General features: G+C 48.8%; 1 protein-coding gene across 1 annotated transcript; it reads left to right on the top strand.

Moving 5' to 3' along the window:
- The first annotated feature begins 974 nt into the window (after positions 1–974).
- Positions 975–24,787, top strand: CHRNG (cholinergic receptor nicotinic gamma subunit). Its single transcript, XM_060274297.2, has 12 exons — positions 975–1,104; positions 5,158–5,297; positions 7,842–7,886; positions 8,215–8,324; positions 10,111–10,266; positions 11,311–11,408; positions 15,000–15,203; positions 17,447–17,561; positions 19,039–19,153; positions 20,267–20,474; positions 21,292–21,425; positions 23,675–24,787. The coding sequence occupies exons 1-12, from the start codon at positions 1,062–1,064 to the stop codon at positions 23,837–23,839; spliced, it is 1,533 nt and encodes a 510-aa protein (XP_060130280.2). The 5' UTR covers positions 975–1,061; the 3' UTR covers positions 23,840–24,787.
- Positions 24,788–27,925: the final 3,138 nt, after the last annotated feature.

Here is a 27,925-nt window from a genome sequence, read left to right as displayed (position 1 = left end):
ATGATAAACACCGAAACAACTGGCAAGCACATTTCTCGGTGTCTCCTGTGGGCAGGATGTGGCACTCAGATAAGGATGGATGGATCTGTCTGTTTCAGTTTCCTTATTCCGTCGTTCCCCCCCCCCCCCCCGAATTCAGTCCTCTACATTTCTGTAGCAATTTCCCCTGGCACAACTCCTCTTTATACCTTACTAGGCATTTTATGCAAATCTCTCCCTAATATAGGCACCTGTGTATTCACTTATTTGGTTGGAGAACCGTACTGCAAAAATTCAGAGATGTGTGAATTCCAAAGGATAGCTTGGGTTTCGATTCACATATTGGTTCGAGAAGTGTGAATCAGGTAGTTTCTCATTAAAATGGCAACGAAACCGAACTTTCCCTCCATCCTTATACTCAAGTAGAATAGATGGGGTGGAAGGTGCCCTCAGCTAACCTGAGGAGCTCCTATCATGTCCTTCTCTTTGATCATCTATGGAGAAAAAGCCTTCTCTCATCCCGCCTCTACTTTATAGGTAAGCCTCTGTTCACTGCAACCTTTTGGTATGAAGTCCCTCTGAAAGTGGGCAGAAATTTCTCGGAAATTCTGCAGCCGGAGGCTGGTCGTCCTCTTTGTTCCTATAAATAGGGGCCCTGACAGCTTCCCTGGTCACACAATGCCCTGGGCACAGATATGTTCCTGGCACTGTCTCCTTGCTGCCGTTCTCCCCCAGCCCCATTGGGAAGATAGGACTGCGCTCAGTGGCGCAGTTTGGCTTGCATGCCCAAGGGGGTTGGCAGAGACGGCCAGTCCCCCCCCCCCCGCCTCACCTTCTCCACACTGTTTTTCCAAAGGCAGTCGTCCATCACCATCAAGGAAACAGCTGACAATGCAAGCACTCTGCGTGGAACAGCTGGTCTGCCAAGTGGCTGAAAAGGAGAGTGGGGAGGGGGAGGATGGGAGGAGGAGGATGGGAGAGGTGGGTTTCAGCTCAAAATAGCCCTCCAGACCCTCACACACACACACACAAACACTGCTGCTTGGGGTTAGGAAGGAAGACCGATCTGCGCCAGCGCCGGCATGGGTTGGCCTAGCCTGGTCCTCGCCTTCACCTTCCTCACAGGTAAGGAGGCTCAGTCCAGGTGGAACTCCTGGACTCATGTTGATGCGCTAAAGCGGAACTCGGAACCTTTTCCTCGGGAGCGGGGAAAGGGGAGGAATTGCTTGGAACTGAGATGAAACGCAAAAGTAGGAAACTCTTATGGGGAGTCGGAGGGTTGGCCCATCCAGTGGGAATGGTCTCCACTGCTGGGCAGAGGCTCTCCAAGGTTTCAGGTGGGGGACGGTCCCAGATCAACCTGGAAGTGCAGGTGGGGGTTGATTCTCTGCCCCTGAGCTATTGCCCTTCACTAATGAGGACCTGGGACCCAGGTGGCGCTGTGGGTTAAACCACAGAGTCTAGGGCTTGCTGATCAGAAGGTCGGCGGTTCGAATCCCTGCAATGGGGTGAGCTCCCGTTGCTCGGTCCCAGCTCCTGCCCACCTAGCAGTTCGAAAGCACATCAAAGTGCAAGTAGATAAATAGGGATCGTTCTGGCGGGAAGGTAAACGGCGTTTCCGTGCGCTGCTCTGGTTCGCCAGAAGCAACTTTGGCATGCTGGAAGCTGTCTGCGGACAAACACTGGCTCCCTCGGCCTATAGAGCGAGATGAGCGCCGCAACCCCAGAGTCGGACACAGCTGGACCTGATGGTCAGGGGCCCCTTTACCTTTACCCTTTAATGAGCAGGCAAGGGATGGGCAGACGTGCCCCTCCCCTCTGTAGCCTCCTTCTGTGGGGTAAAACAAATGGGCATAGCTGCCAAGTTTTCCCTTTTCTCGTGAGGAAGCCTATTCAGCATAATGGAATATCCCTTAAAAAAGGGGATAACTTGGCAGCTATGCAAATGGGATGTCAGAGGGATTTGCCATGGACACAATGCAGTTGTGGGGAACTAGGCACAAAAGATAGGTAGATGGAAAACAGGTAAGTGACACCTAAACTGCTCCTACCACACACACAAGGGACGCGGGTGGCACTGTGGGTTAAACCACTGAGCCTAGGGCTTGCCGATCAGAAGGTCAGCGGTTCAAATCCCTGCGACGGGGTGAGCTCCCGTTGCTATGTTCCAGCTCCTGCCAACCTAGCAGTTTGAAAGCACGTCAAAGTGCAAGTAGATAAATAGGTACCGCTCCGGTGGGAAGGTAAAATATTTATTTATTTATAACATAACAATTAATTACGTATTCTCCACCCATCCAACTAGGTTGCCCCAGCCTCTCTGGGTGGCTTCCAGCATTGTACAAAAACACAGTATAAAACCATATTCTCTCCGCCTTCCCCTGCCTGAGTTATCTTTACAACAACCCTGTGAGGTAGGTTAGGCAGAGAGTCTCAAGGCAATCCAGTGAACTTCCTGGCTGAGTGGGAATTTGAACCCTGGACTTCCAGGTCCCAGTGCAGCACGCTGACCACTGAAGAACCACACAGGGATGGGGCAGACACACAGGTCAACAAGCATACAAGTTTGCCTCCTGCCACACACCTCTATCTTGTTCCTCCGACTCACAGACGCTGCATGAGTTTTTATGAGGTCCTGCAATGTATTCTGTTTCAGTGACACAATCACAGAATTGTGGAGTAAGAAGGGACCCGCGGGTCATCTAGACCAACCCCTGAATGCCATGCTCCAGGGGGTGCCCTCAGGGGTGAGGGTGGCAGAGGACCTATGCCAGGCATCCCCAAACTCAGCCCTCCAGATGTTTTGGAACTACAACTCCCATCATCCCTAGCTAACAGGACCAGTGGTCAGAGGTGATGGGAACTGTAGTCCCAAAACATCTGGAGGGCTGAGTTTGGGGGTGCCTGAACTATGCCTTCACCAAAGTGCTCACCAATGAGGGCCATGTTGCAGAGGCAACACAATCCAAACAGAGAACCAGCCTAAGCCCAAGCAGGATCCAAAGTCAGGCACAAGTCCAAGATCAAGGTCCTAGGGAGGTTGGGCAAGGAAGACCACAGCAAAGCAGGAAGACCAGACTCGGGAGCCAGAGACCGGCATCATTTCCAGCAGCTAGGAAATCTCAGGAGGGATGACTTAACAGGGCCAAACTTGGGCTTCCTATTGATCAATCACATGACATCACAATGGAATGAGGTGTGAGGTGCTTTGAAGTCCCAAAGTTGGGATTTCCCCTTGCAAAGACCCTGATAAAAGGGAGGTCTTTCCCCTCCATTTCTGCAAACTCCCTTCCGATTACGGCAAGGGGATGACTATTAAACCGCTGCAGCATAGACAGGTCCCAAAATATTCTAGGTAGGAGCAAGTCCCCTTTGAGGAAAGGTTGTGAAGTTTGCCTTCCCCCCTCAAAGTCATTGTGGATGGAGAGTCCTGTTTGAGGGAGAGCAGTCCATTAGCAAGCACGGGGGGGTGGCAGGTGCCAGACAACAGTCACGTTAAGAGTTTCCCCAAAGTTCAGTCTCCTCTTGGAGCCACCTACTCAGCCTCTTGACCCTGCCTGGGTCTATCAACTCCTCCGTAGGCAGCTGCAATTACCCTAATGAAGGCAATTTGCCGGCACTTCTCCCACACACTTCCTTTTTAGATTTTATTGGGCTAATAATTTGATAATGTACGGGATTAAAAAATAGTTAGCAAGGTAACCATCTGTGGACTAGACAGGGATAGATGGCAGGCAGAGCTGAGGGGGGGTTTAATATTAATCCATTATTATTTATGGAATGCATTCCACCTGCCTCATTAAATTCCCATTTCTGCCCAGGGATGGGCGTAAGTTCACATTTGTGCAGGGGGCGTTTTTTTGCTTAGGGAGGCGGGGAATGATAAAGGTGCAACATGATAAAGGGGTACGCAAGTATGCTTGGTGTGTCGGAAGTAAAAAGGGAGAAGTCTGCCTGTCTCTAGAAATTCGATTCGCTTTGCATTTTCATCTAACCCGCACTTTCTGAAAGAAGATGCAAACCGAAACACAGGCATCTTTCAGAATCCACACTTCTTCAAAATTTGCAATGCAATTCACCAGTCAAGCAACGTGCACAGAAAAGAAGCTATGTACTATACAGGGTAAAGCGTGCATGGCAATGCATATATTACCATCCAAAAATGCATTATATAATGCGAAATTATTTGCAAAAAATAAATAAATAAAAATGAATTGAGTTGTAGAGTTGAAAGGGGTACCAAGGATCATCCAATCCCTGCAATGCAAGAATTAGGTAACATCACATGCAGAAGTGTGTATATTAGGAGGAATTTGCATAAAAATGCTGGTTTGGGGTTGTTGGGCTTTTAAAAAAAAGAATGCCGATGAAGAAATGCGGAGAACTAAATTTAGAAAAATTAGAAAAAGGAGAAACTGGGAGAAACCAGAATTTTCAGATCTGTCTGTTCCTCCTCATAACATTAGAAGCTTCCTGATGAGATTGAACGGCAGTAAGTGCTGCAGAAACAAGAGAAGGTGATTTCCCCCACTCAGCACACAATTCATTCATAGAACTCTCAGAGCCAGTCCTACCATTGGTGAGGCAGCTGCCACATTCAGTAGATGTCTGATGTCGGGGAACAATCACGAGATGTCGGAGGACAGAGCTGGGTGTGCCACCCAGCCAGCCAGCAGGCCCTCCACCCTTTGGCAACTGTCTGGTCCACACCTGGTCTTCTCTTGCCTTGACCACTATAATCTTCCACTCTCAAGTCTCCCATTGTCCCACCTGGTTCCCCTCACAGCTGTCCATCATTCAGCTGTCAAAGTCATTCACTCCTCTCATTACTCTGATGCCCCTCCTTAACCTGGCTTTTTGTCCACACCAAAATCCAGCACAAGCTCCTTCTCCTTATCTTCAGGGGGCCTTTTTATTTCTCTGCTCTCATATCCTGACACATCTCTGCCTGGGGTCTTTGTCCTCAAGCACCACCATCCTCAGGCCTCCTGCTCCCCTTGCAAGGACCCCCCCACACACTTTCTTGCTTGCTGCTCCCCATGTGTGGAGTCACCTTCCCAAACCCCTGTGTGATGCCACCTCCTTCCCTTCGAACGCTTCCTCGAAACCCTCCTGTCCCAAGGCGCCTTTGGCTCTCTATACATAACAAAGGGTTGCTTCTTCATTGTCTTTCTCCAGTGGTCCTGAGCCGAAACGAGGAGGAGAAGCTTCTCAATGACCTGATGGCCAACTATGACCGCAACTTCCGCCCCGCCAAGGACGAGAGGGACATTGTTGATGTTTCGCTCAAGCTAACCCTCACCAATCTCATCACACTGGTGAGGAAGGGAGGGAGGGAGGGAGGGAGGGAGGAAGGAAGGAAGGAAGGAAGGAAGGAACATATAGTTAAACTATGGATCTCCCTTCCACAGGACGCAGTGATGGCCACCAACCTGGATGGCTTTAAAAGATTAAATTCATGGAGGAGAGGGATATTGATGGCTATTTAGGGCATGTGACTGAATCTTGGGGGCACTGCAGAGGGCCCTACAACTGTCATGTAGAATGGAAAGCAAGAGGAGGTTGCCAAATTTTGGCATTTCTTATGTTCTTAACATCTCATACCTAAAATGTGCATTTCAGAATTCTGTTGCTCGCTAGCAAGGCTGCATGATCTAGTTCCTAAAGGAAGCACGAAAGCATCTGCAGCAAGCTCCAATAGCAGGTGGAAATTTAAGGCTCAAGACAGATATATCATTTAAAAAATCACAGCAGGCTCTTCGCACATGATGTGAGCCTGGCTTCCCGACTTGCACAGCGAACATACATTAATATCAAGCTGAACGCAGCGTCAGCCACCAGTCTTGCCTCTCCTTTTAGCTTTAAGTATGTTCTCCATCATTTTTATTGCTTAAAGCACCCAATGTACTGTACATTTATTGACTCGTCCATTCAACCTTAGCCTTGATTTCAAAAATGAAAGGAGGGAAACGTTTATAAACAGCCGCAAAAGTGGTGATGCCTTGAGGATGTCGTCATGGGTCCTAGCCAACTGGCACCCTTATTTATTTATTTTATTTTATTAAATTTACAGGGACCCAGGTGGCGCTGTGGGCTAAACCACTGAGCCTAGGGCCTGCTGATCAGAAGGTCGGCGGTTCAAATCCCTGTGACGGGGTGAACTCCCGTTGCTCGGTCCCAGCTCCTGCCAACCTAGCAGTTCGAAAGCACGTCAAAATGCAAGTAGATAAATAGGAACCGCTACAGCGGGAAGGTAAACGGCGTTTCCATGTGCTGCTCTGGTTTGCCAGAAGCGGCTTTGTCATGCTGGCCACATGACCTGGAAGCTATACGCCGGCTCCCTCGGCCAATAATGCGAGATGAGCACGCAACCCCAGAGTCGGTCATGACTGGACCTAATGGTCAGGGGTCCCTTTACCTTTATTAAATTTACATACTGCATTTCATCCAAGGGTCACAAGGTGGTTTGCAGCCACCTCTTGCTGCTTATTTCCACTGAAGTAGTCTCACTAAAGGCCAGGATGCAAAGATGACAGAGACTGCCTCTACAGCCCCCCCCCCCCGTTTGCTGTCAAAAGGTGTAGATTATAGAAGTTTGGGGTAAGTTGAAGCAAGACTGGATCAATGTTACAGTTGTCCCACTTTGAGGGCAGCTCCGCCTCCATCGTTCAGCCTGGACGCTGAGGTCCAGCTCCAAGGGCCTTCTGGCAAGCTCCCACATTGCAAGAAGTGAGGTTACAAGGAACAAGGCACAGGGCCTTCTTGGTAGTGGTGCCCGCCCTGTGGAATGCCCACCCTGTGGATATCAAGGAGATAAAGAACTGCACAACTTTTAGAAGACGTCTGAAGGCAGCCCTGTATCAGGAAGTTTTTTTCATGTTATATGCTGTTTGTATATCTGTTGAAAACCGCCCAGAGTGCAGCAACCCAGTCAGGTGGGCGGGGTCCGGCCGGATCCTGAGGTTTCCACAACCCGAGCGCTGGTAAACCGCTTCTGTGCATGTGCGCAGTGAAACCCAGTCCAATACTTCCAGGCATGCTGCTTTCGTAACATGAAGTTTACATAACCAGAGGGTTACGTAAGCCGAGGTGCTACTGTAACAACAACAACAACAACAACAACACTCACCTTTTCTCTGCTCTTTCCAGGCACAGCCCACTCTGTAAAGTTCTGTGTATGAGCATTACCCGCCCGCCCCCCGGAGGTTTCTCTGTGGAAACCAGCTCTTTGAAGCTCAATCGGAGCAAATGGAAATTGACAGAAAAACTGAATTAACATTTGCTCCGATTTAGCATTAAAGAGCAGGTTTTCCTACAGCAAAAAAACAAGTGTGCTCAATCATGGAACTTTTAAGCATGGGCCTGTGCCTGGAAAGAGCAGGGCAAAAGGTAAGTGTGAATAAGATCTTAGATTTCCCTAACTTGGGTCTCCAGCTGTTTTTGGACTACAACTCCTACCATCCCTAGCTAGCAGGACCAGCGGTCAGGGATGGTGGGAATTGTAGTCCCAAAACAGCTGGAGACCCAAGTTTGGGAAACACTGCCTTAGATGGTTTTCAAGGGAGGATTCATGGAGGATAAGGCTACAAGCCACGACCTAGATGACTTTAAAAGAGGATTAGATAAACTCAACAGACTTGGAGGCTATGCTCTGCCTCCACGTCTGGAAGCAGCAATACTTCTGAATTCCAGTTGCTGGAGAGCACAGGAGGGGAGAGAAGGCTCTTGTGCTCAGATCCTGCTTGTGGGTTTCACAAAGGCATCTGGTTGGCCATGGGGAGAACAGGATCCTGCACTAGATGAACCTGATCCAGGTACAGGGTTCCTCTTACATTCTAACTCTGTCTTCTCTCTTTTTCCAGAATGAGAGGGACGAGGCTCTCACAACCAACGTTTGGGTAGAACTGGTAAGAGAAACAGCCCAAGCTTCACCTGTTATCTTTTATGTGTTGCAAATTATGGACCCTTTAACTCCGCCTTTCCTACCCTGGAAGTCTTAAGAGCTAGTAACTTAATTTTTAGGGTGGGGAAAACAAATCCAGGGATATTGATAATTTTCCTAGCATCCTGGATTCTAGGTTTGGAAACTCCAGTTGTGCCTCTAGTTGAAATTTACCCTGGATTCAAAATTTACCGGGAAGGAATTCAACCTCACCATTTCAAGGCAGTAGCATGTTCCATTGTGAAATATCCACCAGGCCAGCCGGTGTGATTAACTGACTTCCTTGTTGGCAGAAATGGCACGATTACCGCCTGCAGTGGGACGCGGATGATTACGACAACATCAAGTGTTTACGGATCCCCTCCACCATGGTGTGGCTGCCAGACATTGTCCTGGAGAACAAGTCAGTATCCTAAAGGGTTGTTCCCCTCCTCCTCCTCCTCCTCCTCCTCCTCCTCCTCCTCCTCCTCCTCCTCCTCCTCTTCCTCCTCCTCCTCCTCCTCCCCCTCCCCCCCTCCTCCAGGTCATCTGCCAGCTGGCTGCGGGTGAACTTGGGATTCCTCTTCTGTAGATAGGAGATGTGACCTAGCTTGTGTCATTGTAGCCAGGTAGCTTGCTTGATCTTGGTGGGGTCCTCCTGGGCTCTTTCCACAAATTAGTTCCCAGAGAAATTGCTGAGTTTTGGGGGAAAGAGTAGCCTTCACCCAGAAGGAGGCATTGTCTTTCTCTAGTTCAAAGAATTGTAAAATTGTAAAGTTGGAAGTGACCACAGGGATCATCTAGTCCAGGCATCCCCAAACTTCGGCCCTCCAGATGTTTTGGACTACAATTCCCATCTTCCCTGACCACTGGTCCTGTTAGCTAGGGATCATGGGAGTTGTAGGCCAAAACATCTGGAGGGCCGCAGTTTGGGGATGCCTGATCTAGTCCAACCACTGGCAATGCATGAATCTTTTGCTTGAACCCACAACTCTGAGATTAAGACTGTCAGGCTCTACTGACTGAGCCCTCCCTCGTGAACTAATTAGCGGGAAGAACAATTAAAACAGAGCTTACATGCAGCATTTAAGATTGCATTATATGAGCAAGCAATGTCCTTCCTCATAGAAGATCCCTTTAATAATATTGGTGGGGAACCTCCAGCCCTTGAGTGAATTTTAGGTCCTGAAAACCTCTGGATTTGGCCCGCAAGGGCTTTTGGGGCAAACTATGCCCACCTGTCTGTTACCAGGCAGATGCCATATGACATTAGGTGCAGAAAGCTGTCACATCTGATCTAAGTACTCTGATCTTGGCACTAAGCACCACACAACTATGAGTGGAGATAATCTTATCTCTGATCTTAGCGCTGAGATCAGAGACAACCCCATTTATTTGACTATAGGGTGGCAGAAGGGTCTTAACTTAGATAGTCTTAGAGAGCCAGGAAACAGAAAGGAAGGAATCACGAGGCTTTCTTGTAATGGCCCCATAGAAGAGGGCAGGAGAGGCCCTTTTCCAAGATAAGAAGAGGGCTTTCCCTCCTCTATTTCCCCACTCTGTGGCAGCTCTTAGCTAGGAGGTGAGGCTGCTCTACTCTGGGACCAGCGCTGGGATAGGGAAGGGAAAAATATGCCGAGTTGCCTCCCCACAGCAGCCCTGGGGCCTATCTCAGCGCTGGTACAGAGAAGATGAAAACAGTGTTTTCTCACTCCTTATCAATGCTAGAGTACGAGAGGGGTGTTGTTGTTGTTTAGTTGTTTTAGTCGTGTCCGACTCTTCGTGACCCCATGGACCATAACACGCCAGGCACTCCTGCCTTCCACTGCCTCCCGCAGTTTGGTCAACCTCATGTTTGTATCTTCAAGAACACTGTCCAGCCATCTCGTCCTCTGTCGTCCCCTTCTCCTTGTACCCTCCATCTTTCCCAACATCAGGGTCTCCTCCTATCTCAGCGCAGGGGGGAGTGTTTCCTCGCTCCATAGCAGTGCTGTGGCAGGAGAGGAGAGTCTTCTACGTGTGCTTGCCTGCCTGCCTGCCTGAATGTGCTTGGGTTGACCATGCCCACCTCTGCCATGCATCCCTCTCAGGGGTGACCAACCTTCACTGCAGCCCCTCAGGTCCCAAAGAATGGGGGAGCTCTACTGCAAGAGAGTGGGGGAAAGGGGATCCCGGCTCTCCTGACCTCTTCCTCCCCTTGTTCCCCTCAGCATCGACGGGGTGTTTGAGGTTGCAATGTACGCCAACGTTCTGGTGTCCCCCGACGGCAGCATCACCTGGCTTCCCCCGGCCATCTACCGCAGCGTCTGCCCCATTGTGGTCACTTTCTTCCCCTTCGACTGGCAAAACTGCTCCATGGTGTTCCAGTGAGTCTCTGCACAAGTTGGAGGGCGAGCTTTCTGAAGTGGGGAACCTCCTGCGTGATTTAGAGGGTGGAGGGGGGGTGTGTCTCGGTGAGGGTGGAGAGGAAGGCAGTAGATGAAGGGGGACTTATCTTGCTCATTCATGTTCCCCAAAAAAGAAATGCTGCTTGTGTTGTAAATTGTAATGCCTGAAGGGGACTAATAATATATATTCATTTCTAACTGTGGGCACATTTTCTTTCTGCGTTTATATCATTTTTTAAAAATTAATTTTTCATATGCTAACATATATTTATTTGTGTTTACTTATTTAACGAAATGTATCTGCCATTTGATTGTTAGCTCCCCACTTCTAAGCAGCTGCATAAATTCAAAGTATGCAGCCCTATACACTCAAAATATATTTTTAAAAAAACCCTCTGTATGTTTATAAAATATACACCGAAACAATATACATGATAATGAGAGGATAAATAGCTACTGTATTCTAAACAATCATTTTATCCTTTCGTACATTCACTTATATTAGCATGTAACCTGATATCTAAAGTTCTCTTTTTATATATCACACAACTGCTTCCCAACAGTCTAACTTTTCTCTACAATTTTCATATTTCTTTAACACGAATATCAATTTAACAATTGCCACCTGCTCCCATAAACCACTAACTAATTCTTTCTTATTCAGTTTACGGCCATCCTTCTAAGTCCTCCTTGCTAGAGCTGAAAATATCCAACACTTGACTTAGAGTTGGAAGGGACTCCCAAGGGTCCTCTAGTCCAACCCCCTGCAATGCAAGAATCGTGGCTAAAGATTCCCTGACCGATGGCAATCCACCTTCTAGTTGAAAACCCTCAGTGAAGGAGAGTCCCCCACTTTCCAAAGCAATCCATTCCACTGTTGAACATCTCTTACCATCAGAAGGTTCCTCCTAGTGTTTAGTGGGAATCTCCTTTTTTTGTAATTGGTTCGGCTCCTACCCTCTGGAGCAGCAGGTGGAAAACACCTGACTTGATTCGGCCTTACTGAGTGATTTTATCTTTAAGGTCACAGACCTACAATGCCCGTGAAATCAACCTGCTGTTGACCGTCGAAGATGAGCAGACAATAGAATGGATCTTTATCGACCCCGAAGCTTTCACAGGTAACCCCACCTGCATGCAAGCCGAGGGGGACAAGGGGTGGGAGGAGGCAATGATGCTGTCCAAATCCTTATAAAAACACTGAAAACGTAAGACTTGTCTTGTTGCATTGCGTTGGCTGAATTCAGCCTCCAGTTTCCTGCAGCAGTGAGTCCCATACCTCTGCGAAACCTCCAAACTCTCAAAGGAAAAGCGACACCCTTCCGCTGTCGTTTGTTCCAATCATTTGGTATTTACAGTTAAATTTCCCCTTAACATGGAGGCTCCATTTAATAGTAATTGATAGATATATCCTAGAATCATAGAGTTGGAAGAGACCACAAGGGCCATCCAGTCCAACCCCCTGCCAAGCAGGAAACACCATCCTCAGTGTCAAGTTATTTTTTAAGGCTTTCTAAGCAACCGTCCGTACCTGCAGTGAATCTCACAAGTTAAATATAGAGGAAGCACATCTTTTTTTTCCTGCTCCTGATCCTACTGCCCGCCAGCTTTGCTGGCAAAGTCCCCTGATTTCTAATGTTAGAAAATGTTTGAGGGATAAAACTCTCTTCTCTTCTCTTCTCTTCTCTTCTCTTCTCTTCTCTTCTCTTCTCTTCTCTTCTCTTCTCTTCTCTTCTCTTCTTTCTCTCTCTCTCCACATGGCACCACACTTTAGGAAATGACAGGGCTGCCTGGAATCCTGAGGGCATTTGGAGGATTTGGAAAACAAAACCATTTTTGGCACAGATACCACAAAGGCAAAGCATCATTTAGATGCCCCCTGGCCCTGGAGGGGGCAGGGCACATTCTGAGTGGGTGAAACGATTTAGCAGGGAAACTGTTTAACTATAAACCATAGAATCACGGAACTGTGGAGTCGGAAGGGACCCCAAGGGCCTTCTAACCTCTGTCCATGAGGTGTAAGTCAGGGCATTTCATATAATCAATTTGACGTACCAAACATGAGAAACAGATGGAATAAAGAACTGGAGGTTCCTATCTCACCCAATCAGTGGGACAATGTTTTAACTTTGGTAGCTAATGTGTCGTTAGATTATGAATTATGTATTATACAACAAAAACAAATATTTAGAATTCATGGGACTCTGCTACACTTGTACAGAAAGGGACGATCTACGACAACATGCTGCATGTTGCTTCTTTGAAACTTGCTTATGCAGTATCCGGCGCTTGTAAATTTCTGGAGGAAAGTATTAAGATGTATAAATACTACTTTGGGGGATATTTTAAAATTGCCGTAGGATAATATTATCCCAAGCCACATACCAACCATATGGGGTTTGACTGCGGGTCAACATAAATTAGGGCTGCCCTATGTCCAGGTTTTCTGGACATATCTGGGATTCATCTGCCGGAAATAGCACCCAGGTGGAATTTCCAAAATCACTAAAAATGTCTGGGAAAACCCAAATGCATGTCAGCCCATGTTGGAAGTGGGCAAATTTACTTAAAAGAAGCTCAACAACTTTTGTACTTTTAGAAATAGGGCAACCTTATTTCTGCTAAAAGACTGGTATTGAGATATTGGAAAGATAATACCATGTCCCCCTTTTTCCAGCTGGAATGAGTAACATTCCAGGGGCCACAACTCAGTGTTGAATGTGGCCATGGGCAAAAGGTGGGTGGAGCAATGCATGCAAATTTCCCCTTTCTAGAGGAGGGTGGTTTCTACACAAACTCACACATCCCTCTCCTTCCTCCATCCAGACTAGCAGGATACATTATCAGAACTCGAGGCCACATTCCAGCCAGGCACAAATCCTTGGGGTGGGTTTGAGGCACGGCTGAGGAGGAGGTGTGGCTAAGGAAGGAGGTGGGGAGAGTCCTGAGGGCTTGGAGGGCTGCACTTGGGGTCCCTCTTCAGTTTTGCTAGGCCTTGCACCTGGGGATCACACCTGTCACCTGTTTGCATTCACCTCTCTTAATGGCTTCCAAGGTTTGCCTCGCTTTGCTCTCTGGCCATGTGTGTCCCCCCCCCCGCCTGCTTCTGTGGGTTATTAATAAGAATCACTGCAGGAGAATGTTTGGCATTTGTCATCACCCCCCCCCTTCTTTGTTCTGCTGGCTCCTCTCCTTCCTTCCCTCCCAGCCACTCCTAAAGCTAACAGTTACATTTCAGCCAATTGATCCAGGAACGCAGCCGTCACAAGCAGCTGCCGCTGCCATTCTCCATCATGTTTTAATAGCATCTCAGAGGTGGAAAAGTTCCTCTTTGGAAGCAAGAGGCTTTTTGTTTTTTCATTATGGGGGACAAGCCAGTTATTTTGCACGGTTAAAAATCTATCGCTCCTGCAGACGGCAGGGGGAATAAACAAGAAAACAACCAGCTTAATAATGTGTCACACTTGGCTTCATGTTGCAGCCCAGAGAGAGAGAGAAAGAGAGAGGGAGAAATGTGGGCTTTTATATGCAGCAGGGCCACTGGAGGCCTTGGGGACCCAACACATGGCAGGACCAGCTCTCTCTCCATCAGATTCCAGCTTCTGGCAGAAGTCCCTCTGCGGTGTGAGGCAGCAAGCTGGCAGCTCCAGGCATCCTGGCCCAGATAATCGGATAAGTCTTGCTATTGTGGATATATCGTTCACACAGGGCTCTAAATCCTCACTCAGATCCAGGGCACTTTTCTCAGGGACTCTTTTGTGTCAGTTCTAACACACACACACACACACACACACACACACACACACACGGTAGGAAAGGGATTTCTCTCTGCACCTTAATTGTTTGGACTTGTTTCCCCATCAGCTCGTTTGTCGCCAGCAGGTCCCTTCACCCAGGCTCCGTTCCTCGTCTCAACGTGGCAGCCTGGCTTCGGATCGAGGTGGCCCCCAGGACCAGACTTGGGGACTCCCGAAACAGTGGCAGCTGGTGCCCACTGGAAATAGTGGGGCAGTTGGCAGGGAGGTCAACAGTAGGGGGCACCAGTGCTAAGGAAAGGCAGAACAATTTAGACAAGCTTTGTCCCTTCCTTATCTTCCTCTCTCTTGATTTCTGCAACGGCAACACTGGGATTATGGAGAAGGAGGAAGCTGCTAGGCAAAGTGGGTGTGTCTGGGGCAAACTGAGGTTGGAGGGGCACTGCTCTGTCTGCCTTAGTGAAACAGGCACTACTGCCCACAAATGTTTGGAAGGTGGGGAGCTCAAGGTGGTCGGGAGACAATGAGCGATGCTTTCTTTTCAGGTACATTATTAGTTGGGCGAAGGCAACATTTCTCACCAAAGAATTATTTGAAAGGCTTTTGAGATCTCCTGTTGGAGACTATCTCTTCTGGAGAATATTCTGCAGAATAGCCACTCCAGTTTTGCAAAGCAAGAATTTTGAGTGCTGCTGTGACCCAGAATTAATACGTTTGATGTTATTACCGTATTGTTGAAGGAAGGAACAGGGCTAGAAACTTGGTGTGCATGTGTTGTTGTTTTTAAAAAGTTGGGGTGCAAGAATTCATGGTGATGCCAAAAATAGGGAATTGCAGAAAAGTGGGAGGGGGAGAGCTCTGAGCTGCTGGTCTCAGAAGCTCCATAGTTAATGTGACTGATATTTGTGTGTAAGAAAGCTTTGCTCCTGCCCACACGACTCTGCCTTCTCCCGACAGAGAACGGGGAATGGGCAATCAAGCACCGGCCAGCCAAGAAGGTTGTGAACGCTCAGCACTTCACGCCAGATGACATAGGGTACCAGCAGATCATCTTCTTCCTCATCATCCAGAGGAAGCCACTCTTCTACATCATCAACATCATCATCCCTTGCGTACTCATTTCTTCGGTTGCTGTGCTGGTGTACTTCCTCCCAGCGAAAGGTCAGCACCAAAAGTATCATTGTGGACACTTTACACATACAGCTGCAAATAAGTGTGTTGTAAAGTGCAATATACAAATGTGACACCAGATGGCAACAGTGAGCTATGGCAAATTCAATTTATTTATTTATTTCAAAACGGGTTTGGTTTTTTTTGTTTTTTTTTAAAGTATACATAGTCGAAACTGTGAGTTGGTCTTTAAGGTGCTGCTGGAAGGATTTTTTTATTTTCACAGTGTTTTTTTAAATATGTTTGTAGATTCCACCTGTGGTGCTTTGGTTGGCCTGGGTTAGGTCTGGCTAGCCTGTGGCCCTCCAGGTGTTGATGGATGATGGGAACTGTAGTCTGGAAAGCCCAGCTTCCCCCACCCTGGGCTAAGGATTCAGCACTCTGGACAGCTCCCAGGCTTTGCTTCACAGGGAGGCAAGGAACCGGGTTGATCAAGAGGTAGTGGAAATTGGTGAGTCTTCCAATGTGGCTGAACTCCAACTCCCAACAGTCCCAGCCAGCACAGTCAGTGGTCAAGGATGATGGGAATTGTAGTTCTGCAACACCAGAAGACCATCCTGGACAGGGGGAATTTAGTGTGTGCCTGCTGGTTTTAGCAGCAGGCATGTGTTTAGCATGACACGGGCTATGATCGCCTCCAAATTTGCGCTGTCAAAAGCCCTCTCACAACTTCCAGGCCTATTTATTCATTTCATCATATATCTCAGTTGCCCCTTCATCCAAACAGACTGCAGGCAGGTGTAAATTAGTTAACAAAGGGTAACCTCTTTACGTTTGGGTCTTTGGCTCCTGGGATGTCCATTTTCAGGACGCACCCTGCTTTCTGTGACTGCATTTTTCTCAAGTAAGAACCAACTCCACCTGGCGATAAAATATAAAGCCTGCATAAAAAGTGAAGTGCAAAAATGGAACATAAAGCATGAAACAGATCATAAAACAGTATTGAAATCCTAAAACCATCAAGAATTAAAAACTGCAGGAATAAAATTTGGAAAGGCTTAGGAGAAAATAAAAGTTTTCTGTAGATGTCAAAAACTGGTATAACAAAGTGATGACACAAGAGAAGCCTGCCGGATCAGGCCAATGGTCCATCTAGTCCAAAGTCCTGCTTTCTCAATGCCATGTATAAATTTATAAACTTCTATCATATCTCCTCTAACTCACCTTTTCTCTAAATTAAAAAGGCCCCAACTCTGCAACCTTTCCTCTTAGGAAAGTCACTCCCTGAATCTAGAGGACCCTGAGTTCCTCAGCATGATGAGAGAGGAGGAAAAACTTTTCACCATCCAAACAGCACACAGTGGCAGGTTGAGAATCCCTCCCTCAACCTGATAGATCAACTCCTGCCTGCCTTGCCACCTCTGTTTAGCAGGAAAGAGCTGAGAAAGCACAAAGCAAAACTGGGTCCCATCTCAGCGGGAACAAGGCCAAGAGGCAGCCATGTTGCCTAGTGGCAACTGGTAGTTTGAGAGATAAAGCCCCTCATCCTCTAGCCTGCGATTAGGCAGTGGAAACACCTGCAGATGGGAATCACATAGCATCCTGGTACCGTAGGAGAGTGTTGTTTTTAGGGTCCAGGAGACACAGGGTGGAAGGTGCTTTGCATTTTAGGGCTCTGCCTCTCCCATCTCTCATCCTGGTGCTGTTTACTGGATGTGAGGGCTGGGGCAGGGCAGAAACAAGATTGGCACACAAGCGAGAGGGGCCTGATCCAGCAGCAGCCCTGCTCTTCCTAGTGTCTCCAGGGCCAAGACTGGAATTGAGTTGGGGAGGTTCATAAGGAGCTCCTGGCTCATCAAGGTCAGCTTGGTGGGAATCAATCAAGATGTGGCCCAGAGGTTGAGGTCTCTTTCCCCGCTAGTCTGGGGTTTTGACTATGCTGAGAACCAACCAGCGAAGCATCCCTTTCTTTTAACCCTGTGGCAGTAGAGAAAAAGTGGGTTTGGAAGGGGCATGAAGGTCCTAAGTTTAGAGGGGCGAACCCCTGGTCCCTGGTGCCGTTTCAAACATTCCCTGCCTGTCAGCTGATGAAAAGAGGACAATAAGTGATACTCTTGCATCCCAGGCCTCTATTTTCAGAGCAACTAGGCATTCCTGGGGTGAACCTTCTTGGGACGGGGCGTGAGAGCACATGACGAAGCAAGACACATTCCTCATTGCTTCTCTCTCTCTCTCTCTCTCTCTCTCTCTCTCTCTCTCTCTCTCTCTCTCTCTCTCTCTCTCTCTCTCTGCAGCTGGTGGTCAGAAGTGCACGGTTTCAATCAACGTCCTCCTGGCCCAGACCGTCTTCCTCTTCCTGATTGCGAAAAAGGTCCCCGAAACCTCTCAGGCAGTGCCGCTCATTGAAAAGTAAGCAAACTAGGGCATTTGGTCCCGTAGGTGGCAGCGATGGCCTCCAGCTTGGGCAGTTTTAAAGGAGAATTAGACAAATAAATAGTTTCAAAAAAAAAAGCCACTCCTTTCATTTTAGCAAAGATTCCCCTGCATTGGGGCATCGGCATGTTTCTGATGTCACTCTGGTGTTATTACACCAGTTCATCACTGAAGTGGCAACTCTTTGCAAAAGGGAGTTGCAGAATTTATCTTCCCAACACTGTTGCGCGACAGATAACGGATAAATCCATTTTGTCGGTGGGGAATGAATGAGGGAGAGGTAGCGGCTTGTCCAAGGCCCCGTGAGAAGCCCGTGAGAGTGGCAGGATGTGAGCTCTAGAAGTTGGATTTGGTCTCCGGCTGTTGACATGGTTTTATTTTATTATGGCAGAAGCTCTTGTGGGCTAGCACCCACTTCATCAGATGTTATCCTGATAGATGCATGACTAGGGGCTGCCAAGAAAGGGGTTCTTCACAGAGCTGCTTGCTAAACCACTGGCGGAAGCACCTCCCTCCTCCATTAAACCTCACTGCAGCCACGTTCGATGGGGAAGGGACTTTGCAGAGTGGTTTGCCAAACTGCTCTGTGAAGTGCCTCTCCCCCTCCATTCAGCAACTCATCAGACGATGTACACATGGTGGGTGGTTACGATAGAAGGGAAATTTGGTTCTGTTTGCATTTTTAGGTGGGCCTTCCTGATTTGCCCTCCCCCGCAAGATAGGTATAGGTAAAGGTACCCCTGACCATTAGGTCCAGTCGCGGATGACTCTGGGGTTGCAACGCTCATATCGCTCTATAGGCCAAGGGAGCCGGCATTTGTCCACAGACAGCTTCTGGGTTAAACACAGCTGCCCTTCAGAATTCACAACTCTCTGAATTTTGTGGTGCATTTCTCTATAGACAAAAACTGGGTATATCAGGGGAAAGGGTGCCTACAAATGCATATGTTCACAAGTGCATTACAGTGGAGCCTCAGTTTTCATACGTCTCCATTGACGAACGTTTCAGAACCCAAACGCCGAAAACCCAGAAATAAATGCTTCTGTTTTCAAACTTCCAAGACGGCTTCTGTTTTGAGTTTCCTTATTGCATTGAGGCTTTTGTATTGAGTTTTCAGTTTTTGAACGTTTCGGAAGTAGAATGGTCTTCCGGAAAAGATTATGTTCGAAAACCGAGGTTCCACTGTATATCTGGGGCTTTTTTTGTTTGTTTGTTTTTGCAAAACTGTGCCTTTCAAATGCATGTTATTAGTGAAAACATCATATATGGGGAAAGTGTAAAATTGCAAAAACATGGACAAATTTGCATACTGATATGTGTGCGTTAGGGGAAAGGCATTTTCCAATTACTTAGAAGAACGAATTCTCAGACTGATGAAGAATATGAAATGGTTGATTTTGCCACTGATTAGGGTAGGTGACCTATGTGCCTTTCCCCATTTTCTCCTCAAAGGTACTTAACTTTCCTCTTGGTGGTGACTATTGCCATTGTCGTGAATGCTGTCATTGTCCTCAACGTTTCCCTGAGGACCCCCAACACTCACTCCATGTCTGCACGGGTCCGGGAGGTAGGTCCAGAGGGTGCTGCCCAGAAGCTCTGGTCTGGTCCCCTGCTCACGTTAGACCTCCTTGCACTGCTGAGCCCCAAGACTTGGCCTTTGCCTTACATAGGAAACGGCCTTATCCTAAGCCAGACCACAGGTCCCTCTAGCTCAGCATTGACCACACTGACTGGCAACAGCTCACCAGCGTTTTATGCAGGTGTCGTTCCCAGTCGTACCTGGAGATGCCGGGGATCAAACCTGGCGCCTCCTGCCACACAAGGCAGATGCTCTGCCACTGAGCTACGGCCCTGTCCCCTTCCTTCTTGAAGAGCCACAGCCCTAGCTCAAACCCCAGACCCTGCCCTTTCATGCAACAACCCACTTGGAAACTGCCACAGACTGGCTGGGCACCAGGAGTGCCAGCTTGGCCCTGCCACCATGGCTGCCTGGGGCCGTGGGTGTCATGCAGTGTGCATGGCCCTTGTACTGAAGTTCGTGGGTGCCACAAACTCTTCATGAGGAATTTTGTGGGTGCTTGGGCACCCAGGGAGATGGCAGAGGAATGGCGGGAGGAACCAGAGTCTGGGGAATGGTGGTGGGATGACAACGAGTGGTCAGGAGGAGGAGATTGGGAGGAGGAGGTGTCAGAAGCTCAACAGGTAACAGGGCTTAATAAACGAGGAGAGTCTGTGGGAGAGAGAAGTTCAGAAACAGAGGCAGGAAAGGAGAGGAGGGAGGAAAAGAGGCAGAGATGAGTCAGGCTGGTGAAGAGTCTTGGGTGTGTCCCCCTCCTGCTGCAACAAGCACACACACACACCCGCTTGTCTCCCAGAACCAGGAGAGGCATGAAAAGAGCGGAGGAGAAGTTGGAGGCACAGTCTCCAATTGCTTGGGAAAAGCCATAGAGAGGAGGGGACTTAGGCAGCTGAGGGGAGGAAGGGACTTTCAATCTCAGCAACAACTTCATGGGGGCAAGACCTGCCGGACATGAGTTGCTGTGCTCATTAGGCCTGACACTCCTTTTGGCTGATAAAGCGTTAACTCCAGCTTGCTCCGTGTGGTTTCCTGCCGGCTCACTCCTGTCGGAAAACCTTCCTGGGCAGCCTCCCCATTTTCTCTTTCCCCCCCACCTCCCAGTTGTTTCTGAGGCTGGTGCCACGCTACCTGGGCATGCACATGCGGCGTGTGGACGTGCCTGCGGGGAATCATCTCGTCCGCCGGCGGAGCTCTCTGGGGCTCATGGCAAAAGCGGACGAGTACATGCTGTGGAAGGCACGAAGTGAGCTCCTCTTTGAGAGGCAAAGGGAGCGTGACGGGTTGGTGAAGATGCTCCTGGCGCAGATAGGCAAGTCTTGGGCCGACCGCGAGCAGCAGTGGGTGGTCTGTTGTGGAAGAGAGCAGGCGATGGGGAAGGGGGGGTGTTTCAAGTTATTCCTCTTCCCCCACCCCTCAGCCTTCATGAGCTGGCCAAGGCTGATGGGAGTTGGAGTCCAACAACAAACTGTTGTTTTAGAGTCCCAGTGCTTTCTTTCTGGGGGTACTCAATGGGTTGCAAGACCAGCACATTTCCCCCCAAATGTGTGGCACGTACTGTGACAACTTCATGTTGAGTACCAGCACCATTTTTCCTAAAAGAAAAAGAAAAAAAGCAAAGCACTGCTAGAGACTTATAGGGTTTCTTTTTCTTTTATTGATTTATAATAAAAACAAGGAAGACTAAGCCACAAATTGCAAGAGCAGGGCAGGAGTATAGCAAAAAAGAACATAAGACTTACAGTATTTTTAAGAGTGCATTTTAGCACACATCAGTCCCCTTTAAATCCCCAGAGCTGCTTCTGCCAGCTCACTTCATCGTCCGCTGTCCTCCTCTTCCTTGCTCTTTCTGGGCAGTTCTTCTGAGCTAGGCCACGCCCTGCAGGCGAATTGCCTCTTCATCATGTGGAGGAGACTTTGAAAATGCTATAAAATCCCATTCTTCTCTAGTATTTCCATTGTAGTCCACTCATACCAGGGACCTCCAGAAGACTTTAATGTTTTAAAACTAGCATCTTAGTGTTATGCCGCCCCCTGTCTTTCCTGCATGCTCTTGGATCAAGTGTGGAAGCTGTTTGGGCTCCCAGCAAGATCTCTCCTGTTCAATCTTGACATTTCCCCATTCCCAGGAGGCAGCTTAGAGAACGGAAGTCCCCAGGAGATTTGCAACAGTCTGCGCCGTGCTGCTCCGGAGATCCAGACCTGTGTAGATGCCTGCAACCACATTGCTAAGACTTTGGAAGAGAAGAAGGACTTTGATAGTGTAAGTTGCCATCTCAGGTGTACAGCTGTTTAGGGACCTGTTCACACAGGCATGTTCGTCTCCTGCTGACTGTGGCATCATGCGCAGTCATAGGAGAAGGAAACTCCACCCAGATTGATTTATGCTCTGCCTTTTCCCAATATCATTTCAAACGTATTTTTAAGCAGAGGCAATGTACACATTGTTTAGGTATGAATTAATTTAATTAAATATTTTATGTAACACTTAATGCCGAAACAGGTTTCTAAGTGGTTTACCATGATTGTTTATGGTTATTTATTAATTTATGTACTGCTTAATGCCAAAAAATAGGCTTCTGAGTTGATTGCAAAGCATAAAATCCCAGCTACTCACACATTGAAATATAAACATCCCTTGTTAAAATACACTATAAAATAATTCTGCTACAACATTTAAATAAAAGCATAACCCATAATCAAAAAAGGCAATAAAACAATCCCATTACATCAGCACGGGGATTGAAACGGGAGGCCTGAGTCAGGAGATCAAGGCAATGCCTGTGCGAACAGGTGCGATTTCAAAAGCCGTCGGCATGCCAATGCAGATGGTGCCTCTCCTATTTCATTCAGCTGCGGGCTTTCATCTTGTCTAACCAAAGCCCTCTTCAGGCTCTCCACATTTCTTCTTATGCTCTTAAGTGCACCGCCGGGGCATGTGGTGCTCCCAGCCTTGCCCAACTGAGGAGGGCATATGCCAAGCAGGGATCTATGGGGTGTGACAGGCCCTTAGGTAACCTGGTCTCTAGTTATTCAGGGCTAAGAGGAAAGCCTTGAATTGTGCCCAGTAACATATCAGCAGCCAGTAAAGCAGCTCCTTGGCAGGGGTGTTATCTATGGCATTGACAGACTGTGCAAGTCAACAACCCAGATGCTACAATCTGCACCAGCTGCAGCTTCTGACAGAAACCCGACTGAATAATGAGCAGTCCTTCTGTTGCCCCAAATGATGGGGCGAACCAAGAGATGAAGGGGTTGTGGCCGCAGCATAAGCCGGTGGGTTGAAAGAATGAGCTAAGCTGGCAACCTCACCATCCCCAGGAAACCCATACCAGGGGGACGTGAATCAGTGACGAAGGAACACCAAGACCCCAACGTCCTGCTTTGGAACCTTTAGAGGACTTACAAATCGGTGGGCAAGACAAGAACTTTATTGTCCCCCCCTAAAGAAAAGAAATGGAACAGACACAGGAAACTCCACCCAGATGCAACTAAATCCAGCACCACCCAGTGACTAGGCTGTATAATGACACCATTCTTGTTTTTATTAATTAAATTTCTATACAACCCTTCATCCGAGGATCAAAGTATAAAAACACAAAAGCACAAACCGAATAATACCACCCCATACTGTCCACACACAAACACACTCTCTCCTCTGTTCAGAGGCTCCAGGCAAAGACTGTGTTGAGAATCCTCCATTGAGAACGTTCGCCATGAAATTGGTCGGGGAGAGAGGGGGTAACTGTTCCTCCTCACCCCTGGTTTCACCTCTTTCCACCACCACAACAGTCCCCTGGGTAATGGAATGCTAGCTTTAATTTCCCATAGGTCCTGTGGGCCTTCCCAGGAGGCTCCTGAAAAACTAAGCTTTGTCTGCCTGTGATTGGGGTGACAGGCAAAAGGGGACTGCGTTATTTCAGCCCTCCTCCTGTCTGTCAGGCTTCAGGAAATCCGATCCCTCCCATGGTGGGCAATCAAGAATTAGATAAACAAGAGGAGTCTTTTATTCAATATTCACAGAAAGGGGCTTTGAAAAGTGCCTCTGTTGCAGTGATGGCGTTGCTCTGAGTAAAGCGCCACCCCTTCCGTCTCTCCTATTATACGTCATTCCCACGGTGGCTGATCTGTGCCTTCTGCCTTTGAGCTTTCTGTTCTCCTATTCTCAATGCCCGCCGGGTCCTGGGAGAGGGGGGATCTGGTATGCGTTCTAATGACACTGAATCTGCCAGCTGTCTCTCCTCCTGCTGCTCCTCTCCCAATATTTCCCAGCTTCTCCTCTCTGCAGCCTCTGAGCTATGGCCATCTGCAAACAACTGTTGTAAATCTATGAGCTGTTTCCCTCTTCTCTGGGAAGTCCACCATTACTCCTCAGTCCAGTCCCTCACACTGTCAGACCCAAAAGACCCCTGTGGCAGCCTCCGCGCCCTCTTCCGCTGGACAACTTGCACACCTCCGAGCCACCGAAAACAATTCTAACTTGCATCCTGTCTGGTGTCTTCTTCTTTGCAGGAGAACGAGGAGTGGATCTTGGTGGGCCGGGTCATTGACCGCGTCTGCTTCCTCTTCATGGCCTCCATCTTCATTTGTGGGACGCTGGGCGTCTTCCTGATGGCGCAGTTCAACCAGGCTCCCGCAGAGCCCTTCCCAGGGGACCCCAAGCTATACCTCCCCTAGGAATGAGGTCTAGGGGTGGCGGCGGCAGTGGCAACCCCTCAACGGCCACGTGTCGGCGGCGTCTCTCGACTGAAACCTCTGTGCTTGGTGGACTTCTGTGCTGGGGGAAGCCACCCTATCCATCAGTCCATCTATCTCAATATGGTCCACACTGGCAGGCAGCAGCTCCCCCTGGTTTCAGGCAGGAGTATCCTCCAACCCTACCTGGAAAAGCTGCAAGAAGTTGAAAGGGGATCTTCTGCATGCAAACCAGGTTCTTTATCACTGAGCTATGGCCCTCCCTCAAAGCCACAAAGCCTTCCTGTTCAAGTTCGTGTTTGCTAACATGTTCTAGCAGGTGGGCACACCAGGACTGCCTCTTTTGGTGGGTTGCAGGGTTGCCCATCAGTGCCTTCCCAGGTACCTCAGCCAACAGCAGAAGCTAAGAGAGGCAGACAGGAGCTGTCCCCTCCCTGTGAGACCGTTGGAAAAGCTGCAGCCTTAAAGGTGCTGCCGGGGCTCGTCCATTAATCAGACATTTGACTGCATTCAGGCAACACTTCATTCCTCTTCCCCAACACTTACTTACCTGATAATCTCTGCATTTTATGTGCTCTTTCACACGACGTGAAAGCTACTTCTGGAAACCTAGCAAAAACTGTAGCCCTCATTTCCGTGTCCATTGCTTTTGGAAGCAACCAGTTCGCAATCCCTTTGCGGCTGTTTCTAAAAGCAATCAACACGGAAATGAATATCACGGGAATTTGGGGTCGTTTGCATGAGTGGATTGTGCACATAAAGAGTGGCAACGTGTCCAATGGCAGGTGCCAACGGAATTGAGCGTGGCACGGTGGCTCAAATGTCCAAAGGCCGCAGTTCCACAAGGCCATGTGAAAGGAATGTGAGAAACTGTTGCAGATCCCCAGTGGCGTTGCCACCAGGAAAATAAACAGGATGACACCCCCACACACATCTGAAGGTGGCCTTTGTCTCCCAGCAAGTGCTGGGGCTAGGAAATAAGGTAGGGGGCAGGAACCTCAGGGCCTAGGGCCAAAAGCAGCCTCTCTGTCTGGCCTTCAGGAGCTTCCTCACAACAACAACAACAACAACAACAACAACAACAACAACAACAACAACAACAACAACAACAACACCCCTCTCCTCAGGCCCCACCAGTGGAGGATCTTGGTGCCTTAAATTTCAGAGATGCCCTGTGCAACACCAAAAATCTATCACCTCCCCACCTCTCATCTTCTGTTGGAAACTCCAAGCCGCGTGAGACCGGATCAGTTGCACGTCCCTAGGTCCAGCTTTCCTTCAAATGCTCTGTGTTTCTTGGGCAGAGCACACACTCTTCGAGAGACCCCCCCCCCCAGCCCTGGCTTCCTTGTCCTCTCCATAGCAGTGTCGCAGCCCAGAGCGCTGTTTGCAGAGGCAGGAGAGGCAAATTGCAGTACCGCTTGCTCCTTCAGTCCCCAGCTCCTGTTCATCTCCAGTCAATAGCGAAAGACGATTAGCCATCTCTCAAACTCTGCTCTGGTCCAATGAGAGGCGTCAGGGGGCCTCCTCCTTTTATCCCCGCACCCTGCAGTTAACGCCACTTCCCTCGCTTGGGCCCAAAGCTTATTTTCCCCGTTGCTCTATCTCGCTCATGCAGCCCCCGACTAGGACTCCTCAAACACGGCCGTTTGGACAGGTTGGCGTTTCTGCTGTCAGAACAAGGCCCCGAGGCCAGAGCAGCTCTGTTTTCCACTGCCCCTGTGCCGCTATATTGTCCTGGCCCCTCTCCAGGCCTTGTCAAAACAGCCGTCTCAGAGGCCCTCTCTGTGGATTCCTCTTCTGAGGACCTGCCAAGAGCCGCGGCCAAATCGGCTGCCTCACGCTCCCTGACGCTGTGGCAGGTGCAACAGGCCAGCAGCGGTAATGGCAGCGAGCGAACGAGAGGCAAAGTGAAGGGTTTAGATAAAGTCCCCGTCATTAATCCAGACTTGGATTTGTTGCGCCCGCGTTCTTGAAAGGTGGGCTGCTGTCTTTTCCTGAGAGGGAAAGAGCGTTTAGAAACTGACAGTCTCTCTCTCTCTCTCTCTCTCTCTCTCTCTCTCTCTCTCTCTCTCTCTCTCTCTCTCTCTCTCTCTCAACAGTCGACTTAAACTTTAGCTGAGTTTCCTGCATTTGCAGGGGGTTGGACTAGATGACCCTTAGGGTCCCTTTCAACTCTACAATTCTATGATTCTATGAAACCACAGAATTCTCAGAGGGGAAGAAGGTGTTGTAGCCATGGGGGTTTCAGGACACGGACAATACACCAGTGGCAACTGAGGCTGGCGGGGCGGCTAACGGTAGGCGGAGTCTGCTGGGATAGGCGGAGCCCTAGATCTTAGGAGGAGGAGCCAACCAATCAAGGTTTTCCCTCCACCTTCCTTTTCAAAGACAGCAAGGGGAAGAAATTCAGATCAGGGCACATTTAAAGACACATCTATCGGTTTTGTAGCCATAATAATAATAATAATAATAATAATAATAATATATTTATATACTGCCCATCTGACTGCGTGGCTTCCAGAAAATGAAAACATCAAACACTGTAAAGCACCCAAAATTAAAAACTTCCCTGTACAGTGCTATACAAAGCAATCCGAAATGCGCACTAATTGAATTTTGCAGTGCTTGCAAAGATGCATATTATTATGAAGGTTGCGCACTCTGAATCTCTGCCATGCGGTAGCAAAATTCCAGGGGGTTCCAGGGGTTCCCCCAGGGTTGTGTTTCCATTGGGAAGTTGAGGCACAGCAGAGGCTAGTGCCTTTAAGAAATATGGTTTATTTTACACATATTTACACCTAAAACCTTCAGTGCAGGGGGCACAGGACATTATGCCCCGAGAGCAGGGTCCCCAAACTAAGGTCCAGGGGCTGGATGCGGCCCAATCACCTTCTAAATCCGGCCCGCGGATGGTCCAGGAATCAGCATGTTTTTACATGAGTAGAATATGTCCTTTTATTTAAAGTCCAACGCAGTGGTCAGTCATGGCCCCCGGTCTCCCTATGCAGCCTCTTCCAGCCAGCGCTGCAGGGGCATCTTCCCAGTGCCTCCTTCTTGTTCCCAGAATCCTTCGTTATAACGTCATGAGAGAGGAAGAAAGGCGTCTCTCCACCCACTTTCTACACACCATGCATAAATTTATGCACTTCTAATATGTCTCCTCTCACCTTTTCTCTAAATGGAAGAGGCCTAATTTTTGTAACCTTTCCTCACCTTTTCCTACGCCATTTTTTTTAGGTACATCCTGTGTGATCATCATAGCTGGGAGCTGGACTAGAGGACCTCTGGGTTCCCCTTACAACACGGTGGTTCTGGGGTTTGCTAAGGATTGAAACAAGATAAAGAGAACGGAGCCCAGGGAGCAGTGGAATGCATGGAATATATGAGCAATCAGCACCCCCACAAATAATACCGCCCTACCATCATTGACAGAGGGACCCAGGTGGCGCTGTGGGTTAAACCACAGAGTCTAGGGCTTGCTGATCAGAAGGTCGGCGGTTCGAATCCCTGCAATGGGGTGAGCTCCCGTTGCTCGGTCCCAGCTCCTGCCCACCTAGCAGTTCGAAAGCACATCAAAGTGCAAGTAGATAAATAGGGATCGTTCTGGCGGGAAGGTAAACGGCGTTTCCGTGCGCTGCTCTGGTTCGCCAGAAGCAACTTTGTCATGCTGGAAGCTGTCTGCGGACAAACACTGGCTCCCTCGGCCTATAGAGCGAGATGAGCGCCGCAACCCCAGAGTCGGACACAGCTGGACCTGATGGTCAGGGGCCCCTTTACCTTTACCCTTTAATGAGCAGGCAAGGGATGGGCAGACGTGCCCCTCCCCTCTGTAGCCTCCTTCTGTGGGGTAAAACAAATGGGATGTCAGAGGGATTTGCCATGGACACAATGCAGTTGTGGGGAACTAGGCACAAAAGATAGGTAGATGGAAAACAGGTAAGTGACACCTAAACTGCTCCTACCACACACACAAGGGACGCGGGTGGCACTGTGGGTTAAACCACTGAGCCTAGGGCTTGCCGATCAGAAGGTCAGCGGTTCAAATCCCTGCGACGGGGTGAGCTC

Source organism: Zootoca vivipara, chromosome 5, assembly GCF_965207765.1.
Source record: "Zootoca vivipara chromosome 5, rZooViv2.hap1.1, whole genome shotgun sequence".
In the NCBI taxonomy this organism is placed as follows: Eukaryota; Metazoa; Chordata; class Lepidosauria; order Squamata; family Lacertidae; genus Zootoca; species Zootoca vivipara.
The sequence above is the reverse complement of the archived record's forward strand: the minus strand, read 5'-3'. Positions and strand labels throughout refer to the sequence as shown.